Below are 20,106 nucleotides of genomic sequence, written 5' to 3'. Positions count from 1 at the left end.
CATGGCAGAATCGAGTAAACACCTTGTCAAAATGCGCCCAAAAAACGACCCGGGCTCCGTAAGTGATACAGCACTTTGTTTCTTACCCATCACGACAACAAAGCCCTGCAATCGTCGCGACGTGGAGCTTCGCCTAGCAAGTGCCAGATCTCATTTAGCAAAAATATCACATCGACGCAAAAAGAGTACCGTGAACGGGAAAAACGAGATCATCAGTGTCTCTGAACAAATCGATTGCCGAGATCAATATCACCTCACTCCCACGTTATTCTGCGTTGTACCAGACAGAATCCTTAACCGACATACTGCCATGCTATTACAATATTGCACACAGTCATTTTGGCCAGGCTTTGAGACCGGATCAGCAGCATTCCACATCCCTTCTTTCGCACGCGACTACAACACCCTCATCTCGCAAGGACCAGGTCTAGTCCACGCTCTCCTATGGTCCGCAGCCGTAAGCCTCAGCTACAGAAGAAACGTGAGAGTCACAGACAAAGACAGCTTGATGCATTACAATCAAGCGTTAAGATACATATCACAGGATGTCGCACGTCCTGTGGAAGAGATATCAGAGCAAACCATGTATGCCATTTTGAGCATCACCGGCCCAGAGGTATCACCGGATGATGGGAATGGCATCGTTAAGAGAGCGTTTGACCCACCGTTGGCGGAATTGTCCTGGCTACATGTTTATGGCAGGAGGCTTCATATTGATGCACATGCAATGGCATTGATACGGATTGTTGATCTGAAAGGTGGGATCCATAATCTCAAGTCTTCAGATTTCCAGGCTTCGTTCAACTACATGGATCTTACACGAGCTTCGCAGAGGTTGATCAGGCCACATCTCCCTGTCTCTATGCTATATGGCAAAGTTAGAGAGACCCATGATAGAAGGAAACTCTTTGGCTACGCGGGCGACCTTACTCCCGCGTCATGTACCGATATGACGGAAAGTATACGCAGGTTGAGTGAGCTTGGATTATCATCGGATCTGGAAGAGGTCATCCTCGACATGAGGGCGTGGGTCCAAGTCATTGAAGGTTACCAATTTGGCTTTTTGACAAACCATGACTCTTCACTTCTCACTGCCCACCGAGATCTCATACAACAACGATTACTTACAACTCTTCCCAAAGAAGAAGATGTTGTCAATATCGCTGTTATTGAACAAGGTGGAGGTGCCGGTAGTAAACCTGCGGAGTGGATCAACGAACTTGTACAAACAGCATTGCTTATATTCTCATTCGGCGTCACTTTCCCGATCCCATATGCCCCGCCTTATCATCAGCTGTCAAAACGACTCAAGACTCAACTCGAACAACACATGGATCAAGCTCTTGAACTACAGCTTTTTGATCTCTTGACATGGCTCGGTATGTTGGGTGTACTCTGCTCTGAGCAAGTCAGAAGCGATCTTAGAGTCTGGTTCGTCTCTTTCTTAACCGCCGTAGAAACAAACCGCACAGGTATATCCGGTACAAGGGACTGGTTAACGGTGGTTACAGGGTCTTTGAAGCCATTTTTATGGTCTAGGGTGTCTTGCGATACAGCGGCAGAAGAAGCATGGAAGGAAGTACAAGAAGGCTCAAGAGGTTGGGAAAGGACGGCTTGGTCAGGAATTCTGGGAACTATTTGCGGATAGTCAGTGAATGGAACATTAAATGCTTCGTTGTTGTTGATAGTAGACTAGGTACTGATATGCGAGACCGAAGAGAGCTGAATTCATTGAAGAATTGAGTCTAGTCACGTGCCTTTACACCTGATATCCCCCAGTCCCAACAGGGGGGTTCGAGTCGTTAAACATTGACCGAGATCTGCCTCCGTCGCCAGTCCTGCCAAGATCGGGATAGGGATCTAGTGTCGACGTCATCAGAGTGCTGGCAGAGACAACGCTAGTCTGATCAAGACCTTTGCATGCACTAGGCCTCATTAAGTATATGCACTAAATCCTGGCGGACGTGCCACTATCTCCAGCCACGCCGGTACGTGGTTGGCGTCTAAACTTTGGGGTACAAGAAATAAGCAGCTGAAACATCCAGATTTGATGGTGGTAGCTGACTTGATAATTTTGTCTCTTTGCCCATTCCTCCTTCACGGACAAGTCCGTTCCTATCACCGATCAATTAAGTGATGAGATTCCAGCGCCGTAACTGACGCCTCCAATTAGATACGGGACATCCCTTGAATATCCAACACCAGATTTTAGAGGTATAAATTCAAGACGTTTCCCAACATTGTTCCTTGTTGCATTCATTATTTGCTTATCCTACGCCACAACATCATGTCTCTCAAAGGAAAAGTTATCTTGGTCACAGGCAGCACCAAAGGCATTGGCAAAGCCGTTATCGAGCGTGTCGCGGCAGATGGCGCCAGTGTCGTCATCAATTACTCCAGTGATGGCGCGCCAGCAGAAGAGATGGTCAATAAGATCGGGCCCGATAGAGCGCTGGCCATAAAAGCCGACGTATCCAGTATCCCCGAGATTGAGAAGCTCGTCCAAGCTACGGTGGACAAGTTTGGAAAAATTGACTGTGTCATGGCCAACGCTGCTTGCGCGCCCATGAATGATCTCGAGAGTACGACGGAAGAAGCGTTCGACAAGTCTTTTGCGCTTAACGTTAAAGGCCCATATTTCCTTGTCCAGGTATGTGGCATGTTCTATGAAGATTTATGAAAGACTGACAACTTGCAGAAATGTGTCCCTCATATGCCACGCGATGGCCGCGTTATTCTCGTCTCAACCGGTATCTTGCACAACTCCAATGTCCTACCTCGCTATCTCCTCTACGCAGCCACCAAGGGACCCATCGAGCAAATGACAAAAGTAATGGCCAAGGAACTTGGAGCCAAACATGGCATTACTGTCAATTGCATTGCTCCGGGCCCCACGGCGACGGAGATGTTCTTTCAAGGCAAGTCACAAGAGATGGTTGATATGATCGCTGGGTTCAGTCCGCTCAATAGACTGGGAACGCCACAAGAGATCGCCGAGGTTGCTGCTTTTCTGGCGGGACCGGGAAGTTCATGGGTATCTGGTCAGATTATTGGGGCAAATGGAGGATCTTTTGTTTAAAAGTGTAAATACATGAATGATTCTGAGTTACCAAAATGAAATGCCGTGTTAATTTACAAATTGGTGGAATTGAGAAACAAATATCGCCTTAAACCAACCTACTTAAGCAAAGCTCAGGGGCGTATTTACTCATGATATCCTCAAGCTCCACACCTTCCAAGACGTCCTTTGCCGTCTTCAAGACTCCCTCATCATCAACCAGTGATCCAACACACTCTATAGGATACATCCAGAATCCCATCGCTGGCTGCACCCACTCTCCATGTTCTAAACCTTCGCTCACGGCACGAGCCTTGAAGTTCTTTCGTTGACTCTGTACCCAAGAGGTGGCCTGGTCTCGTGTAGCTATGTTTCTACCAGTGGTCTCGTAGCTCAGCATGAATCTATAGTTAACTCTATGCTCATACGTAGCTTCGATTGACTCAAGGAGGCGGAACCAGCTTAGGGCTATGTGGACTGGGTTTTTGAAGGAGAAGTAGGGGCGGGTATGGTCATTGCCCATCTCTCGTGGATCCACGGGTAGTCTTTCGAAGCTTGGGATGCATGTGGAGATAGGACCGGTACAATCAGGTTCCCATCCCGTTCGTGGCTTGGGTGGTGTCGGTTCTCCATCGTTATCGTTTGTGGTATTGCCATTTGCGTTGGCCATTTGCATGGAATGGACATATGCGAGGGTACGTACAGGGGGCGGAGCAGCTCTCGGCTTCTCCTGCATGTGAGCAAAAGAGACATTTTGCAATCTCAAAAGCACACCTCTCAGTATATCCCGTTCGTGGTCGTCCATTTCCATTATCTTGCGGACATTTGGCTGCCATGGGAGTGTGAGGTTGATCAAGCCAACATATCGTGAATCGAGTTGCCAAAGATCAAAGGCAAAGTCAGAGAGGTATTCTGTAATACCGACTTGGATGTTATCGAACTCGGGACGAAAGTAAAATGTCCCCTCTTGTGTCTTGTTGCCCCATTTGTAAGTACAAGGGACACGGACACGGTAGAAGGACTCGGCGGCGCGTCGCGATTCGCTGCAAATGTGGAAGAGCTTACTAATGGCGTAACGCTCTTCCACCACAACACGATAAGTCTTCTCGGGTGCTGAGGGCTCTTCTTCATCCTCGACCTTCCGTGCTTTCTTACCCTTGGCTTTCGTAGCCTTTCTCCGTTGGTACTTGTTGCGCGTGGACGTCTCCCGCTTTTCGAGAGAGATGCGTAGGATTCTTTGGTTGGCGAGAGCTTCTTCCCAGATCATGGCGCGTACGTCGTATGGGAGTTCGCGGAATTGGGGGAACTGGCGTCCTTTGGCTTCATAATTCAGCAGGTCGGTATTCGTTCGAGATGGGCCATCTTGAGTGGCGTTGTCCTCGGCTGATTTGTTTTGAGTGTGCTCGTAATGGGCCTTGGCAGAACGACTTGACTTTTTACGAGCCATTATGTTAATAAGAGTGCTTGATAGATTGAAGTTTCAGTTGTGGCTGTCTGGGTGTGTAGTAATTTGGCGAAAGCAGGGCAATTTCTATCACAGGTCCAGGCAGGGGTCGCCGGCCTTTTATAAATGGATAGAGTTGGAGTTTATAGGGGCAATGTGAGCATATTTATCCATCTGTAGTAGGCTGTCTTTTAAGTTTTAGAATGTGAAGGTAAGCAGCCTAAGAAGTATGATCGAAGGACCATAACCTCACCTCAGGGTATCAAAACAATTGGCCGCTGGAAGCATAAGAGACGAAAATAGTTGGCTACTCTATGCTCTTTAGACTATTGCTCTTAGACTATTTATTTTTGTAACCTAAGACTTAGGAGGTCATTTTTTCTGCTACCCACTAGCCTCACCAACTGATTGCGTCTGATGGCAAGGTGGAGTAACTTTAAACAGTTGAGTTTCAGGCAAGAATAACCCTATTGTGTCTTCTGTTCACACAACTCTGTGTCATTGCAACTGCATTCTTCAGCATAGCCCTTCCTCCCGCACACACTCTGATGTATAATGATTCATCATCCCATCCAGAATACAAATGTTTCTGACAGATAAAGTAACTGCCTGGTTATGAACACAGCAGCGACCGAACTCTATAGTGGGCATGTAGGTAATAAGAAGCCCCTACCAAGGTGCACGCACAACAGCAGTTTGGCTTTGAACAAAAAGTTTAACAAAACAAATAAGGTTTAACATTAGAGTTGGAAAGGAGAATAGGAACACCTGAAGATGCACGTGTTCATAGTAGAAGAGATGACAACGGTACCTGACATTTATCGGCATCATGATATATTGCTTATTCTATCATTTATTTCACTAGATCAAACACGCTTAAACTACACTTTTGATATAAATTCGCTGTCTCATTTCGTTTCTATGCTTCCTACAGAATGTTCTACTGATGAGGAGGTGTGAGTGTCGGGGGGTGGCTTATTGGTAATAGAATGAATAGACGTTCTTTTAGTATGAATGACTCAAAGTCATGCCTTAATAATATAAGTTGAGCTGCCAATCACGTCCCTTATGCCCCAAGCGGTCGACGTTTCTGATCCTCTCAGGGGTGGTCAATCGCGAATGTCGTGGAAAACATCGCATACCATCAAGACGGGCGTCTGGTGGTTTAGTTCGTTTCCACAAGCCCTGCAGTCGCCAGTGGGTAGTAGAAAAAAATGGCCACCCACTAATTTCGTCCCTTATGCTTCTACCGGGCGATTCTTCTGGCACCCTGAGGAATCGTTCTCATCTGTTCTAGACGGTCGGAGTCCCACAAGTGTATGGCACTCCGTAGATGCGGGTCGGACTCACGAACCTTCTCGATGTAAGCCCATGGGGTCCAGGTGGGCTCCCCACGTGCACCTTCGCCATTGAAATCGCGACCCCAAACACTGATCGCCGGATGAGTTCTATTACCCTTTCGTTTGAAGAACTCCTCCAGAAAGAAATCCCTCTTGCTGCCTGAATCCATGACATGTACCTTTGCGAATAGTTGTATGCCCTGGCATAGTAGATAGTGCGCAAATCTTATTATCTCTTGTTGCTTGCAACCGAGAAAGAATGCGACCTTCTCGTCGTCGTTCAATGTCATGTGTATTCTCATACGTAGGAGAATGCCATGATAGAACGCGTAAACGCCGATGACAACAGTGTAGAACCCAAGGATATCAGCATCAGCCGAGTAATTCCGGTTATTGAAGAATCTTCGATGAAGATAAGTGTTGTTGTAAAATAACACAATATCTTTGTAGAAAAATAGGCAGCAATAATACTCATACTGAAGCACGGCGTTTAGGAACCTCGACTTTTCCGTTTGTATTAGTAATACAGGGTTCATCTCGCCATACTCCCGAGGTGGATAGCCCTGTTTCTTAAAAGCAGCTGTATTATTATGTGATATTCTATTAGGCAAAATCCTAAAGTAGGGCGCCTTTTAGGTTTAATAGTTTATTATAATTTTACTTTAATAATAATTATAAAGAAAAAAATATAAAAAAAACTTTTAAAATTAAAAAAAAAAAAAATTAAAAATAAATTATTATTATTATTATTAATACTTTTTAATTAATTATATTATTAAAATTTCTTTATAATTTAATAATAATTATATTACTTTTTTTAATAATAATAATTTAAGCTTTTAATATATTTTTCTTTTTTTTATAAATAAAATAAAAAATTAATATAATATTTAAAATATTTTAAAGATTTTTAAAATAAAAATATATTTTTATTTTAAATAATAATAATATTTTATAAATTTAATTTTTATTTTTTATAATTAAAATAATTAAAATCTTTATAATAATTATAATCTTTATAATTAATAAAATATATTTAATTATTAATTAAATCTTTAAAGAAAAATTAAATATATATATTAAAAAGGTAATTAAATTAATATAAATTTATTAAAAAAAATAATAATTAAAAAGCTATAAAAAAAATATTAATATTAAATCTTTAATATAATATATTAATAACTTTAATATAATTATTTATAAAAAATTAATCTTTAAAAGACTTTATATTAAATTAAAATTTAATATAAAGATCTTTTAATTTATATAAAATAAAAAAAATTATTAAAGCTTAAATTAATTTATTTAAACCTTTAAAAGTATATTTAAAATAAAGCTTAATAATTATTTTATTAAAAAAATTAAAATTATTTATATAATAAATTACCTTTTTAAGAGTTTATAAGGATATTTTTAAAGCTTTATTAAGACTTTATATATAAGTATTATTAACTTTTTAATTTAAATAGACTTTAAAGTATAATATAATAATTAGATTTTAAATATTTAAATTTAACTTTTTTAAATAATTTAAAAGCTTAATTAATATATAATATATAAAAATTAATTATTCTTAATATTTAAATATTATTATAAAAAGATTAAAAATAAAATATTATTTATATTATTAATTTAAGTATTATACTTTAATATACTTAAATAAGAAAATTATTATTACTTTAAATTTAATTTAATTTCTCTTTATAATTATTAATATAAATACTATTAAAGTAATTAAAAGGCTTTAACCTTAAAAATACAGGTCTTATAAGGCCTTAAATATAAATTAATATTTTATTTTAAAGGCTTTAATTTATTTAAAGTTTAAATAAAAGGCCTTATTTACTCTTTTTAATATAAAAGCCTTTTAAAGCTTCTTTAATCTTTATAATTTACTTATAATAAATTAAATATAAATTAAGCCTTTTAATTATTAATTTTAAAGTATTAATAAAACTTAAATTTAATATATAAATATTATTTTATAGTTAATTAATATATATAATAATATTAATAAAATAAAAATATTTTAAGTTTATTTTTATTTTATTAATATTAAGTAAAATAATATAATATTAAGGCTTCTATAGATTTAAGATTATAATCCTTAAGTATTAAAATAAATTATTTTAATTTAAATATATAGTATTATTAAAGATAATATTAAATTTAATATAATTATAAAAAAAATAAAAAATAACTTATAAAAAATAGCTTAATATAATTTATTATTTATATTATTTTAATTAATTTAATATTTTAACTAGAAAAAATATAACTTAAGGCTATAATCTTATAAAGTATTATTAATAAGTTTAAAAAAGATAAATATAAATAAATTTATTTTAATTATTAAGACTTCTTTATCCTTAAGAATATAAAGATATTATCCCCTTTAATAAGAAAAATATATACTATTAATCTAGAAAAAAAGTAAATCTTTCTTTAAGGCTTTATTTATATATTCTCTAAGAAAAAGCTAGGAATTCTTTATAATTATATTTAAAAAGCCTTAAGTTAAAAATAAATTAAAAGGTCTTTAAGCCTTATAAAGGCTTTAATACTCTTTATATTTAAAAAAGGCATTAAAAAGCTTTACCTTTATATTAATTATAAAGGCTTAAATAAAATAATAAAGAAAAATAAAATATTTTTACTATTAATTATAAAAAGCCTTAAATACCTAGAAAAAGTAAAGATTTTTATTAAATTTAATTTAAAAAATATATATTATTAACTATATATTTATAAAAATAATAAGTAAAAGATAGCTTTTTATTATAAATATAATTACTTTAAATATTAAGTTATACTATTTAGCCTAATTAATATTTTTATAATCTTTTAAAAGTATATTAATAATATACTTAAGAATATACTTAATATTTATTATATAATATATTTAAATAATATTTTAATATATAGTAATAAAATTAATAAGTACTATTAATAAGTTTATAAAATAATTAAAAAGCTAAAAGCTATAGGCCTTTATATTAATTTAAATAAGTATTTCTTTAATATATAAGAAATTAAATATTTTAGCTTTATAATTATTTAATAAGATATTAAAATAAATTTATTTAAAGTTAAAATAATAATAAAGTAGCTAGAATTTTATAATATATATAATATATAATTATTTTTAAGATTTATAAATTTCTATAAAAGATTTATTAAAAATTATAATAAAATTATTATTTTTTTAATAGATTATATAAAAAGAAATATAATAAGCTTTATATTATTAAATTATAATATCTTTAATATATTCTTAATACTTAAAGTAGCCTTTTATAATCTTTTTATACTTTAATATTTTAATCTTAAATACTCTCTATAAGTTAAACTTAATACTTTAACTTATATATTAAATATAATCTTTTTATAATTAAAGCTAAATTATTAATACTTTATAATATACTATTTAAAAAAGCTTTTAAAGATTAAATAATATTATAATACCTTAGATATTAAGTTAATAGCTATTATAAAAGCTTTTTAAAAATAAAGGTAATTTTTAATTTATAGTTAATTTATTATTAAAGTTTTAATAAATTACTTTAATTATAATTACTTTACTATAAAATTAAAGCTATAATTATAATAATTATAAAAAATTAATAAATTATTATTATATAATTTTATTATTAATTATTAACTAGATAAATTAAACCTTATTAATAGCTTATTTAAGAGGTTAAATTATAAAGAAAAAGATAAAGCTTAAAAAAAAGCTAATTTAATAATTATTTAATTTCTTAATAAGTTTATAAAGAAAGGTTTTTAAGATTATAATAAATTAGTAAATATTAAAGCTAAATTATAAAAAGGCTTAAATAAAACTTATTTTAAGATTATAATATATAAAGAAGCTTTATTATTATAATAGCTTATAGTATTTTTATAAAGATAAAGGTTTTATATATTATAGAGATTAAGTATAATAAAAAAAGTAAAAGAAAAGCTATTAGAAAAAGCTTTAAAGAAGGCTTAAAAAGAGAATTTAAAAACTTAAAAGAAACTTAAAAGATTATTATCTTTAAATAAAATAGTAATAAGATAATTATAAAAACCCTAGAAACTATAAAAAAGGTTATTATTATATTAAGAGTAAATTTTTATACTTTTAAAAATAAAAAAAGAATTTTTTTTATTACTTTATAATAACTTTATAATAGGCTATTAAGGAGTTATAAAGACTTATAAAAAGATTTAAAGCTATTATTATTAGCTAGGCTTAAAATAGAATATTAAGTAATATATTTAAAATTATTATTTATATTAAGTTTTAAAACCTTAGCTATATAAACCTTATAAAGAATTTAAAGTATTATTATAATTAAATTACTTTTAAAAAAAACTATTTATAGACTTTATTATAAACTTACTCTCTATAGAAAGATTAAATAATAAAGCTTATAATAGTATTTTAATTATTATAAATTAATTTATAAAATATATTCTCTATATATTAACTTTAAAATAATTTATAAATAATAGTTTTATAGACTTTTTTTTATAATATATTTTTATAAATTATAATTTATTAAAAAGTATTATTATTAATTAAAGATTACTATTTATAAGTAGATTTTAAAGAACTTTTTATTATTTTATTATAATTAAAAAATAATTTAATAGTATATTTTACTTTTAAATTAATAATTAAATAAAAAGGCTAAATTAAATTTTAAAATAATATTTTTATACTTTTTATAATAATTAATAGACTAATTAAGCTATTTTACTCTTTATTACTTAATATATTTATAATATTAGCTATTATATTATTATTAAAGTAATATTTATAGAGTTATTATAAAGATTCTTCTTTAGAGAATTAGAAAATTAAAAGGCTTAATAAAGAAAAGTAAATATTAAAGTATTTTATTAAAGAGAAAAAATATAATAATAATATACTTAAATATAATAATTACTTTATAATACCTAGGATATTTATTTTAAATACTATAATTAAAGAAAGATTCTTTATAAATTTAAAAAAAAAATATAATTCTATTATTAATAAAAAATTTAAAAATAAAAAAACCTAGTAAAAAGCTTATAGAAAAATAAATAAAATCTTATTAAATCTTAAAAAAGATAAATAAAAGAAACTTAGTCTATAGACTATAGCTTTTAAAGGGGTTTTTAATATATAATATATTTTATATTAGCTTATTAAAACTATAAAAAGATAATAAAATATTAATAAATTTATAAATAAAATACTTTTATAAAAAAGATTTTATTTATAAAGTAAAAAGAATTATCTTTTATAAAGGCTTAATATATAAAAGATAATATTTAATTAAATAGAAAGGCTATAAAGAGTTTAAAAACTCTTAAGTACTTTAATATAATTTTAAAAGTAATATTTTTATATAAACTTATAAAAATAATTTATAAAGAAGAAAAATAATAATAAAATAGTATTAATTTAATTTAAATTTTATTTAAAGAGAGTAAAAGTTTTAACTAATTAATTAAAAAAAACTAATAAAAACCTATTAAGTTTATAATTTTAAAATATATAGCCTTTAAATTAATACTAAATATATAGTAATATTATTAACTATTAGCTATTTATTAACTTTATCTTTATTATTTTTTTCTTTATTAAAAGAATTACTTTTATTTTAATAAGCTTTTTATAGTATTATCTTTAAATTAATATAAAATAACTTAAAAATATTAATTTTCTTATTCTTAATAAAAATAGATTATTATTCTTTATTTATATTAAATTTACTAAGAGTTTACTTTAAAAGATTAAATTAAATAATATAGTTTAATAAATTATTAATATTTACTAAAGTTAATAAAATATAAATTAAAATAGAAATAAAATATTTAGCTTATTTAATATAAAAATATTTTAAAGTTATAATTATAATAATATTAATTAAAGTTAAAGTAATAATAGTAATAATAGCTTTATATATAAAAATAGCTTTTTTAGCCTTTTTATATAAAATCTTAATATCTTAAGAAAAATAAAAAAATTAAAAAAGAAATAATAATAAGTTTATAGTAAAGTATTTATATTATTAATATTATAATTATTAATAAATATATTTTTTTTAAGCTTCTTTTAATATAATTAATAAAAAGAGTAAAAAGTTTTAATATTTTATAAGAACTTTACTATAAGTTAATTATAACTTTATAATAAAAATTTTAAATTTTTATTTAAATATAAAGCTTATTTAAAATTTAATAATATTTATATTTATTAAAATTAATTAAAATAAAAATTAAAAAATATTTTAAATAATTTATAATAAGATTATTTACTTTTTATAGAAAAAATATATTTAATTAAATAAAAAAAGTTAAATTTAGCCTTTTTAAAAAATAAATATTTATTAAGGTTTTAATTTATAGTATACTTTAAGTAGTATATATATATATAAATATAAAAAGGCCTATATAAATTAATAATAAATAAAATAAAGAAGTTTTAAAAATTAAAGAAAAATAATTAAAAAGAAAAATATTTATATTATAAAATAATATAAAAATAAAATAAAAATAAATTAAATTAGAAAAAAAATATATACTATTAATAAATTAATAAAAATATAATAAAGAAATTATAGCTAAATATAAATATAAAAAAGTAATTATAAAGGTATATATAATTAAATAAGTAAAAATTAAAAAAAAAAATAAATAAAATATAATTATTTATTTTTAATTAAATAGCTTATATTTTTATAAATTATATTAATTTCTTTATTTAAAAAGCCTTTTTTATATTAAAAAAAAATTATTATAAAATATATATAAAAAAGCTAATAGTTTTAATTAAACTATAAATAAATTATAATAAATTAATAATTATAGAATTTAGCCTTATAAAAAGAAATAATTTATAATATTTTATTAAATAAAATCTTAAAATAAAATACTTTTTAAGTTTAATAATTTATTATAATTTTACTTTAATAATAATTATAAAGAAAAAAATATAAAGAAAGCCTTTAAAATTAAAAAGGAAAAAAGATTAAGAATAAATTATTATTATTATTATTAATACTTTTTAATTAACTATATTATTAAGATTTCTCTGCAATCTAATAGTAACTATATCACTTCTTCTAATAGTAGCAGTTTAGGCCCCTGACATGTTAAAGGCCTTGGTAGACAGTTCTTTGACGACGATCTCTGCTTGGTCTAGGATTCTTGACATAAGATAGAAATCTGGCGCTGACAGTCTTTTGCCCCAGTTGCCCTCTGGTATCGGGGTCTCGAGAAACTGGTCTCTGTTGAACCTTTCGAGCCTCCAGAGGGGAAGAAGGTCAGAGTCTTGTTCGATTTCTTCCCATATTCTCTTCCCCAATTTCCGATACCGCATCACCGAGTAGCAGCAATGAGGGAAAACAGCACCAAAACGATGCCGCAGACTCGAAACGATACCATTGTAGACCTCGTACCTTTTCTCCCGGTGGAGGAGGCGGATACTGCTTCCGACGATCAATCTGAGGGTCCTGCATGTCGCTGCGAATCTGAAATAGTCCAACGGACTTTGGCAATGTTCCACGATCGCAACTATGATTTCGACTGGGAGATTGAGAAGTAGGGACTCTGCGTCCCCTTGGCCTTTTTCCTCCGCTGACATCGAGACTTCAAGTTGTTCGGGAGAGGGAGGGCGAGCGGAAAAAGCACTCCGATTCGACTCTACCCCCTCATCGGGATGCTCAGGCGAGGGAGAACGAGAGGCAGATCTCTGACCGGACATTTCACCCAGTAGTGGTGAGTCGGCTGTCTCTTTCTGGAATGATGTTTGAGCTGGAAGTGTTTGAGCTGGAAGGGAAATGATTGACCCTTCTTCACCTCCTTCTTCAATAAGTGGGGCGCACGTGGGAGGATCCGGCGATATACGTCTCCTTCTCGTCGACTCCTGCCGCCTTTCTTCTGCGGGACTTTCGCTCATGGGATGTTTTCCCCCCTTGGAACCCCTTGGCGATATACTTTCGGGTTGAATATTGTCAAACTCGCCCAAGGACTGGCGCTTTTTCTTGCTATAGATTCGATGACTACTGCGTGTTTCTATGGTTTAAAAAGAAAGTGGTTAGCTATATGTAGCAAGACCGGGATTGACTGACTTTGCCTTGGACGATTGATCGAGGTTGCAAGAGAAAGAAGTTGCGACTGTCTATACGGCTCGACAGAAGCTTCCTTTATAAGTTAGGAGTACAAAAATAAACAGTCTAAGAGGTCTGGCCCAAGTATCATAAACTGACCTACTAATTTCATCCCTTCTCCTTCCAGCGGCCAATTCTTCTGGCGAGGCCATTGCACCGGCCACGCCTCCATCGCCACTACTGCGTCATTCAGACCTTCTTACTTGGAACTGAACAGTGATGAATTCTGAAGTATCGGCGGGTGATCAATTGCAGATCATGATACGCACCGTTTCCAGCCGTAACATCATGAATACAATGGACTTTGCATCCAAACCCACAGAGGGAGCCTCTATTTCCTCGACAATCAATACAATTGTAACGATGCTATCCATTAACTACGAAACTAATCAGAGTCTGAACTGCTACTTGTATCTACCCTCCCATTCTTCTTGAACTTGACCTCGGGAATAAATAGCTTCGACATGTCATGATGTCCTCCACACTCGGCCGCTTTACACGTATAGCCCTTATCAAAACACCCCTTGCACGTATCCCAATCTCCATCATTGCATTTAGCGCAGTAATAAAACTCGCCCTTGATCAAGACGTTGCAGATATCACAGTAATACTTGGGATACACCTTGACGAGGCTATGCTTCCCTTTGCCATCACATGTCTGTCCCTGCGCAAGACAATCGCGGCAAATATCGTAGTCGCCGCCGTCGCACTTCTCACAGTGCGCGTAGGGGCCGCTTATGTCTTGATCACAGACGTTACAAGCGAGATCGACAATCCGGGCGGGATACTCGACAAAATCTGCAAAGTCTTCTGCGTCGCGACCGTGGCGCTTCTTTGCTTTGCGCTTATCTAGATGAATGAGTCAGCATGTGTCAGTTATCTATCATGCGGTGTGTTACTCACCAATGCGGTCCTTGACAAAAAACCCAGCGACGCCACCTGCGGTAAAACCACCAGCTGCCGCAAGGAAAGAGGACTTTTTGCTGCCGCCTTCTGGTAATGTTGGTCGTGAATCTTGAGGGTTTGCATATTGTGGCTGTTGGGGATGAGCCAAACCTTGTCCTGGCGCTTTGCTGATAACATTTAAGCTGCCTGGAAAAGCCGGCATAGCAGCCAGTGGTGGGAATTCAGCTGGCGCTTGCCATGAGCTTCTGCCTGAAGTTTCAACGTAGTACCATTGTTGATCCCTCTCTGACCAATGAGGAATCCAGCGAGGTGGTGTTGGGCATGGGGGCGCGCTTGGAGGAGCACCGTAAGGACTAACAGCTGCTGGAGGGGATTGGACCTGGTGGACGCTTGGTGGTGGAGGGGACCATGGTTGTTGCTGTGGTTGTTGCTGAATTTGGGGAGATGAAGTGTATGTAGGTGGTTGAGGAGTGTGATGTTGGTGGCTGGGGTACTGTTGATGCTGTGGCGGTGGCTGATATGGCTGCTGTCCGCTGAATGACGAATGTCCATTGTAGGGAGGACCAGTGTATGCTTGAAAGCCTGGGTTCTGCTGCGTTTGTCCAGGATTGTATGGCTGTTGAGGTGGAGAGTAAGGAGATGGCGCATTTCCCTGATAAGTTTGCTGTCCTTGGTAAGAATTGGTCCCATGCCCATCAGGTGCTGGGGAAGTGCCTGTTGGATTAAGTTCAATGTTAGCGGAGGTTGGGCGGGGACAAGACCTGCCATGTCTTACCTCCCTGCTGCTGCCCTAGACGCTCACTCAAATTGAGTCCTTCAAACTCCTTCTTGAACTTGTTTAAAAATGACATAATGTGTTAGCTCAGTGATATGAATTACACATTGAAAGAAAGAGGAAGAAGTGATGACAGGTCGATGGTTTTAAAGGTTCGAATCCTTGTTTGAGGCTGTGCTCGCTAATTGATTGAGCCTCGCAAATGCCCCAGGCACGTTGCAGAAGGATCAGGCATGCGTTTACATTGGCTGGAATCACTTATGGAGGATGACATTCCACTAACCGGTTCTGGGAGTAAGCTTTGATCCTTTGCTAGGCTGAATCCTGCAGTAGTTCAGTGGATAACGCGATGCTCGACAAGTTTGAACGCCTTCAGGGTAACAGAAAATTAACCAACGGGAACATAAAGGTCAGAATTACTAGGTCAGCTTACGCTCTTTGCAGCACGGCTTTTAGACTGCTTATTTCTATACCCTTAGACTTAGGAGGCTAGCATTTCTTCTACTTACAATGCCATGTTGGTGTGATAGTTAGAGACAATAGGGTGGCCACTACTGTACGGGTGGTGCCAATAGTCAACATGCTCACATCATTGGATGACCTGTACGCGATGCTGTTCACCATTCGCTGCCCAAAAACTTGATATCCTTCTGCCTTTCTCAAAACCAGAAACCGACATTTTAATTACATTTAAACACGAAGTCAATGAGATACAAAGGCCAACTAGACTCAAATCTGTTTCGATTCCCCGAGCCAAGTTCCTGTTGCTTTAAGCTGAGCTGCTGCTGATGGAGGGGCTGAGTGAGGACTTGGTGGCTTATGTTGAGGCTAAAAGTGAACTGGGGCTGACAGGAACCTGGGATGATTAACTACTAACTACCGTGGTCTTGTAACTGAAGAGTTTAGCTATACCACCACGCGATATTATTATTCTATGGTTGACTGACATGCACCGACTAGACTTGACTCATAGCTTGTCGTCAATTTATTAAAAAATCCACATCTCTTTCGAATTAGACAATTGTAATGGTACTTTTGGTTTCTACGACCAACAACCAACAGCTTGTTGCATCAAATAAGGACCGTGAATCACGCTAGACAGGGTTTACACTCGGTTGCAGCCTCTGTTCAGCCGACTTGGCCTGCTAAAGCACTGATTCACAATTTTACTTTACTCAAGCGGTCTTCTTGGCAGTCCCATTGAAATGTGGTGATAACACATGATTTGACCGAGGTCATAAACACGGGTCCTTCATTCCCTCTTTATAAAGGAGACAAACCTGCTCTGCTGAATAGATATCTTGTGAGTAGCTATTCCATTCTTTCTCAATCTCAAATCCCAACAACTTCACTCTTTCAGTTGTCGGGTCACTATGAAGCCATTCACGATCATTCTCACCTCTCAACTTCTTTGGAGCGCGAGTGCTTTTCTTGCTTACAAGGAGTATGTAGTCGAACGATGGGTCGAAAGAGGTGGCTCCGAGGCCTGTGCCAAGGTGATGATGACAGACATCGATTGTGATGCCAATCTTGACGGCGCAGGAAGTACTGGCTGGGAAGGCTCGATTGAGGACGATGACGATTTCACCATCACCGACAGTATCTGCGCTAAGAAGTGCGGTGACTCCCTCCAAGAATGGGCCGATGCCTTTGAGAAATACTGCCGACCGGAAAAGATGCATCCGCCTAATATGGTGGAGGGTCGGAGACAAATTTGCGACAAGGATGCCAAGACAGGAAAATACTGCAACGGTTCGTGAAGAAATATCGACTCTATGATGCCTCATGCTGATTACTTCTAGCTATTATCGATTCGTTCCCCGAATTAAGCGACGACGAAAAACTTCCTGCCAAGTACCTTTGCGAACCTTGTTATGTCCGACGTCTCTGGGGATTCGATATCAGCACATATAGTCCTGCCAACAGTTGGATCATAACGCAGCGTGAGCGGATGGATGAGCTATGTCCCAAGTCAGCGCTGGTCGAGAAAAAGGCGTCAACTATTCTAAAGCACCCAGCTACAACGGCGCAGCCTTGGTTGGATTCCTCGCAAACTCCGGACAACGTCAAAAGTGAAGCTGAGGCCACTTCGACCCCAGAGAGTATCGGCACCGCATCATCAACAACCACTGCAGTACCTTCTGCCACTGAACAACCAGAGAGTAACGCGGCTGAGGGTCTTGGACATGTCAATTGGTCTCTTTTGCTTATTGTGGGCATTAATGTCCTTTAAGCTACATTTCAGTAACTAGATAGTATACCCATTTGTATCTAGTATACTGGACAGAGTCCTTTACTTTTCCTTTCAAAAATTAGCTATTAGACTTTGAGAAACACCCACATCAACCCGACTGTTTAGGTTCTGCTTTTTTGTATATAACAGGCTTTTCTGCTTTTCTGCTCTCAAAAATTACACCTCATTGATTTCAGATACATCATCACAATGGCCTCTCAATCGCAACACAACGCAAGCAATCTGGTCCGCCTACCCAACGAACTTCTTGCCGACATCGTCGAAGACCTGCTTTTTGATTGTAATAAGTGGTTGAGACACTGGAATACACCGACATTTCGAAACCTCAAGTCTCTGAGATTGGTGCACAGAACATTCGCAGAATGCGATAGCTTCAACCACCTTCTGTTCAGAACCATTGTGCTGGAGCCTACCCGTGCTACGCTCACGTGCCTTCAGCGCGGTGAATTTTCGCGCGTCGCAAAGTATGTTCGTTGCGTCACATTCACCACACCACCGAGCTTGGTGCTTCCATACCAAGAGTATGCGAAGATTCTACGCGACACGCATCGATCATTGGTCTTCACTTCCGAAGATCTCAAGTCTGGGTATGCTGCATATATGACCGATGCCAGAGATACGCAGGCATTGCTACAAGATCCGGAGAGTGAGCTGAAGCAAGCATGGACAAAATTCCTCAAAACTTTGGGACACCGTATTGAAAGGGTCAAGCTTCTAAGTTATCGTTGTGACAAGATTCGCGAGGCCAAACATCTTGACACTCTCAGCAAAGAGGACACCGGCAAGCCATGGCAGCTTCCTCGACACAGTCACGGAGAAAAAGACGACATGCTACATTTTCGGCCCCTCGAAGAGTTTACCGAGCCCACCGCCGATTATCTGTGCAAGCAAGCCACAGCTGTCACGGGCGACAAGCTTATCGCCATGGTGATCACGTGCCTGGCAGCTTCGGGTGTTGCTATCACCAATTTCAACATCAAGTTATTAATGACAGGTGACATTGTCTGCAAAGATATACCCGGCTGGGATGAACTCGATTTCAGTAAGCTCAGAGTACTTCACCTCTCCCCCGAAATGCCTGCTAGCCAGCGGTATTATTGGGGTAGTGCGGGCTCGCATGCCGAGAAGATGAAGATCATGGCTGGTGGCTTTTGTCACGATCTGCTGGACAAGTGCCACTCCAGCATAGAGAACTTTGCCTTTGGCATTGATCGTGGAGGGTTGGGTGTTCTTTGCTGGCCAACTCGACTGCACACTCTTGACTTCCCTAAGCTGATTCACCTGGCCCAAATGACAAACATATGCCCTCGAACCCTTGCACATTGGATCCTCCATTCCAAGAATCTTCAGTTTCTTCACTTATCTGGCGGTGTCTGTCAAGGCCCAGTCAAAGCCGACTGGCGCTTTGTCTTTGATGCGATAGCTCAACACCCCAACGTATCGGGGAAGACACCCAAGGGTCTTAAGGTCGGCTTCCATTCGCTCCAAATCGCGAGCACAAACCTTACTTACCACGGTGTCATTTGTGAGAATGCTAGTATCGCTACCAAGAGGCGTAAGTGGGATATGAGACTCAAGCACCGGGGAGAGGATATGAAAAGCGGCCTTGAAGCTCATTTTTATGGCGACATACCTTTGGAGGAGAATAAAGCGCTGTTATCCAGAATCGGACCGTTGCCTCCGGATTATGAGGATGCGATTCAAGCGACGGATGGGGATGAAATAATAGAGTAGTGCTCTGAATTACATCATTAGCTGGATAGAACTGGGTAAGCCAGTACCGATATTTCGAACCTGTCTGAGTATGTTATCTAAGCAATCTCTATAAAAGAATCCTCTGGTAATTTGCATATGCATGTTTTTGCTCTCATGGCGACAACATAATAACCTTCCCCGTTTCACAAAGTCAGATGGTTGAATCTCATCTTGAACAGCACTAAAGATAGAAATGATAGCCTTATTGTCGCTACTGTAGACCTTACCTCACCCTCCGTTATCTCTTACTCTTTCTCTGATGGTATTATCAATGATAAGAACAGATACTGACTAGCATATACCAAAATCTGTATTGTCCAGGAACGTATCATGGTACGTACTGGATAGCCTGACTTGACGCAGTTACCGCAGTTTGTCTTTTCAGCGCCGCACTCGCATTCGCCAAAATTACAAAGTCAGC

At 35.3% G+C, this 20,106-nt stretch overlaps 8 protein-coding genes across 8 annotated transcripts; 4 read left to right on the top strand and 4 right to left on the bottom strand.

The window, feature by feature from the left end:
* Nucleotide 1: 1 nt before the first annotated feature.
* On the top strand, nucleotides 2-1,648 carry FPOAC1_009968 (uncharacterized protein; the record flags this gene model as incomplete). Its single annotated transcript, XM_044854375.1, has 1 exon — nucleotides 2-1,648. One exon carries the CDS (start codon nucleotides 2-4, stop codon nucleotides 1,646-1,648), a length of 1,647 nt encoding a protein of 548 aa, XP_044707045.1.
* A 639-nt stretch (nucleotides 1,649-2,287) lies between these two features.
* On the top strand, nucleotides 2,288-3,079 carry FPOAC1_009967 (uncharacterized protein; the record flags this gene model as incomplete). The annotated part of the gene is made up of 2 exons (XM_044854374.1): nucleotides 2,288-2,650; nucleotides 2,699-3,079. The coding sequence occupies 2 exons, from the start codon at nucleotides 2,288-2,290 to the stop codon at nucleotides 3,077-3,079; spliced, it is 744 nt and encodes a 247-aa protein (XP_044707044.1).
* Nucleotides 3,080-3,167: 88 nt separating this feature from the next.
* Nucleotides 3,168-4,505, bottom strand: FPOAC1_009966 (uncharacterized protein; the record flags this gene model as incomplete). Its single annotated transcript, XM_044854373.1, has 1 exon — nucleotides 3,168-4,505. The coding sequence occupies one exon, from the start codon at nucleotides 4,503-4,505 to the stop codon at nucleotides 3,168-3,170; it is 1,338 nt and encodes a 445-aa protein (XP_044707043.1).
* A 1,243-nt stretch (nucleotides 4,506-5,748) lies between these two features.
* Nucleotides 5,749-6,378, bottom strand: FPOAC1_009965 (uncharacterized protein; the record flags this gene model as incomplete). The annotated part of the gene is made up of 1 exon (XM_044854372.1): nucleotides 5,749-6,378. One exon carries the CDS (start codon nucleotides 6,376-6,378, stop codon nucleotides 5,749-5,751), a length of 630 nt encoding a protein of 209 aa, XP_044707042.1.
* A 6,584-nt stretch (nucleotides 6,379-12,962) lies between these two features.
* Nucleotides 12,963-13,784, bottom strand: FPOAC1_009964 (uncharacterized protein; the record flags this gene model as incomplete). The annotated part of the gene is made up of 1 exon (XM_044854371.1): nucleotides 12,963-13,784. One exon carries the CDS (start codon nucleotides 13,782-13,784, stop codon nucleotides 12,963-12,965), a length of 822 nt encoding a protein of 273 aa, XP_044707041.1.
* A 596-nt stretch (nucleotides 13,785-14,380) lies between these two features.
* On the bottom strand, nucleotides 14,381-15,752 carry FPOAC1_009963 (uncharacterized protein; the record flags this gene model as incomplete). Its single annotated transcript, XM_044854370.1, has 3 exons — nucleotides 14,381-14,844; nucleotides 14,899-15,615; nucleotides 15,677-15,752. The coding sequence occupies 3 exons, from the start codon at nucleotides 15,750-15,752 to the stop codon at nucleotides 14,381-14,383; spliced, it is 1,257 nt and encodes a 418-aa protein (XP_044707040.1).
* A 1,297-nt stretch (nucleotides 15,753-17,049) lies between these two features.
* Nucleotides 17,050-17,909, top strand: FPOAC1_009962 (uncharacterized protein; the record flags this gene model as incomplete). Its single annotated transcript, XM_044854369.1, has 2 exons — nucleotides 17,050-17,428; nucleotides 17,479-17,909. 2 exons carry the CDS (start codon nucleotides 17,050-17,052, stop codon nucleotides 17,907-17,909), a joined length of 810 nt encoding a protein of 269 aa, XP_044707039.1.
* Nucleotides 17,910-18,119: 210 nt separating this feature from the next.
* FPOAC1_009961 (uncharacterized protein) lies at nucleotides 18,120-19,664 on the top strand (the record flags this gene model as incomplete). Its single annotated transcript, XM_044854368.1, has 1 exon — nucleotides 18,120-19,664. The coding sequence occupies one exon, from the start codon at nucleotides 18,120-18,122 to the stop codon at nucleotides 19,662-19,664; it is 1,545 nt and encodes a 514-aa protein (XP_044707038.1).
* Nucleotides 19,665-20,106: the final 442 nt, after the last annotated feature.

This window comes from Fusarium poae, chromosome 3, assembly GCF_019609905.1.
Source record: "Fusarium poae strain DAOMC 252244 chromosome 3, whole genome shotgun sequence".
Lineage (NCBI taxonomy): Eukaryota > Fungi > Ascomycota > Sordariomycetes > Hypocreales > Nectriaceae > Fusarium > Fusarium poae.
Note: the sequence above shows the minus strand (reverse complement) of the source record. Positions and strands in the feature narration are given on the sequence as shown.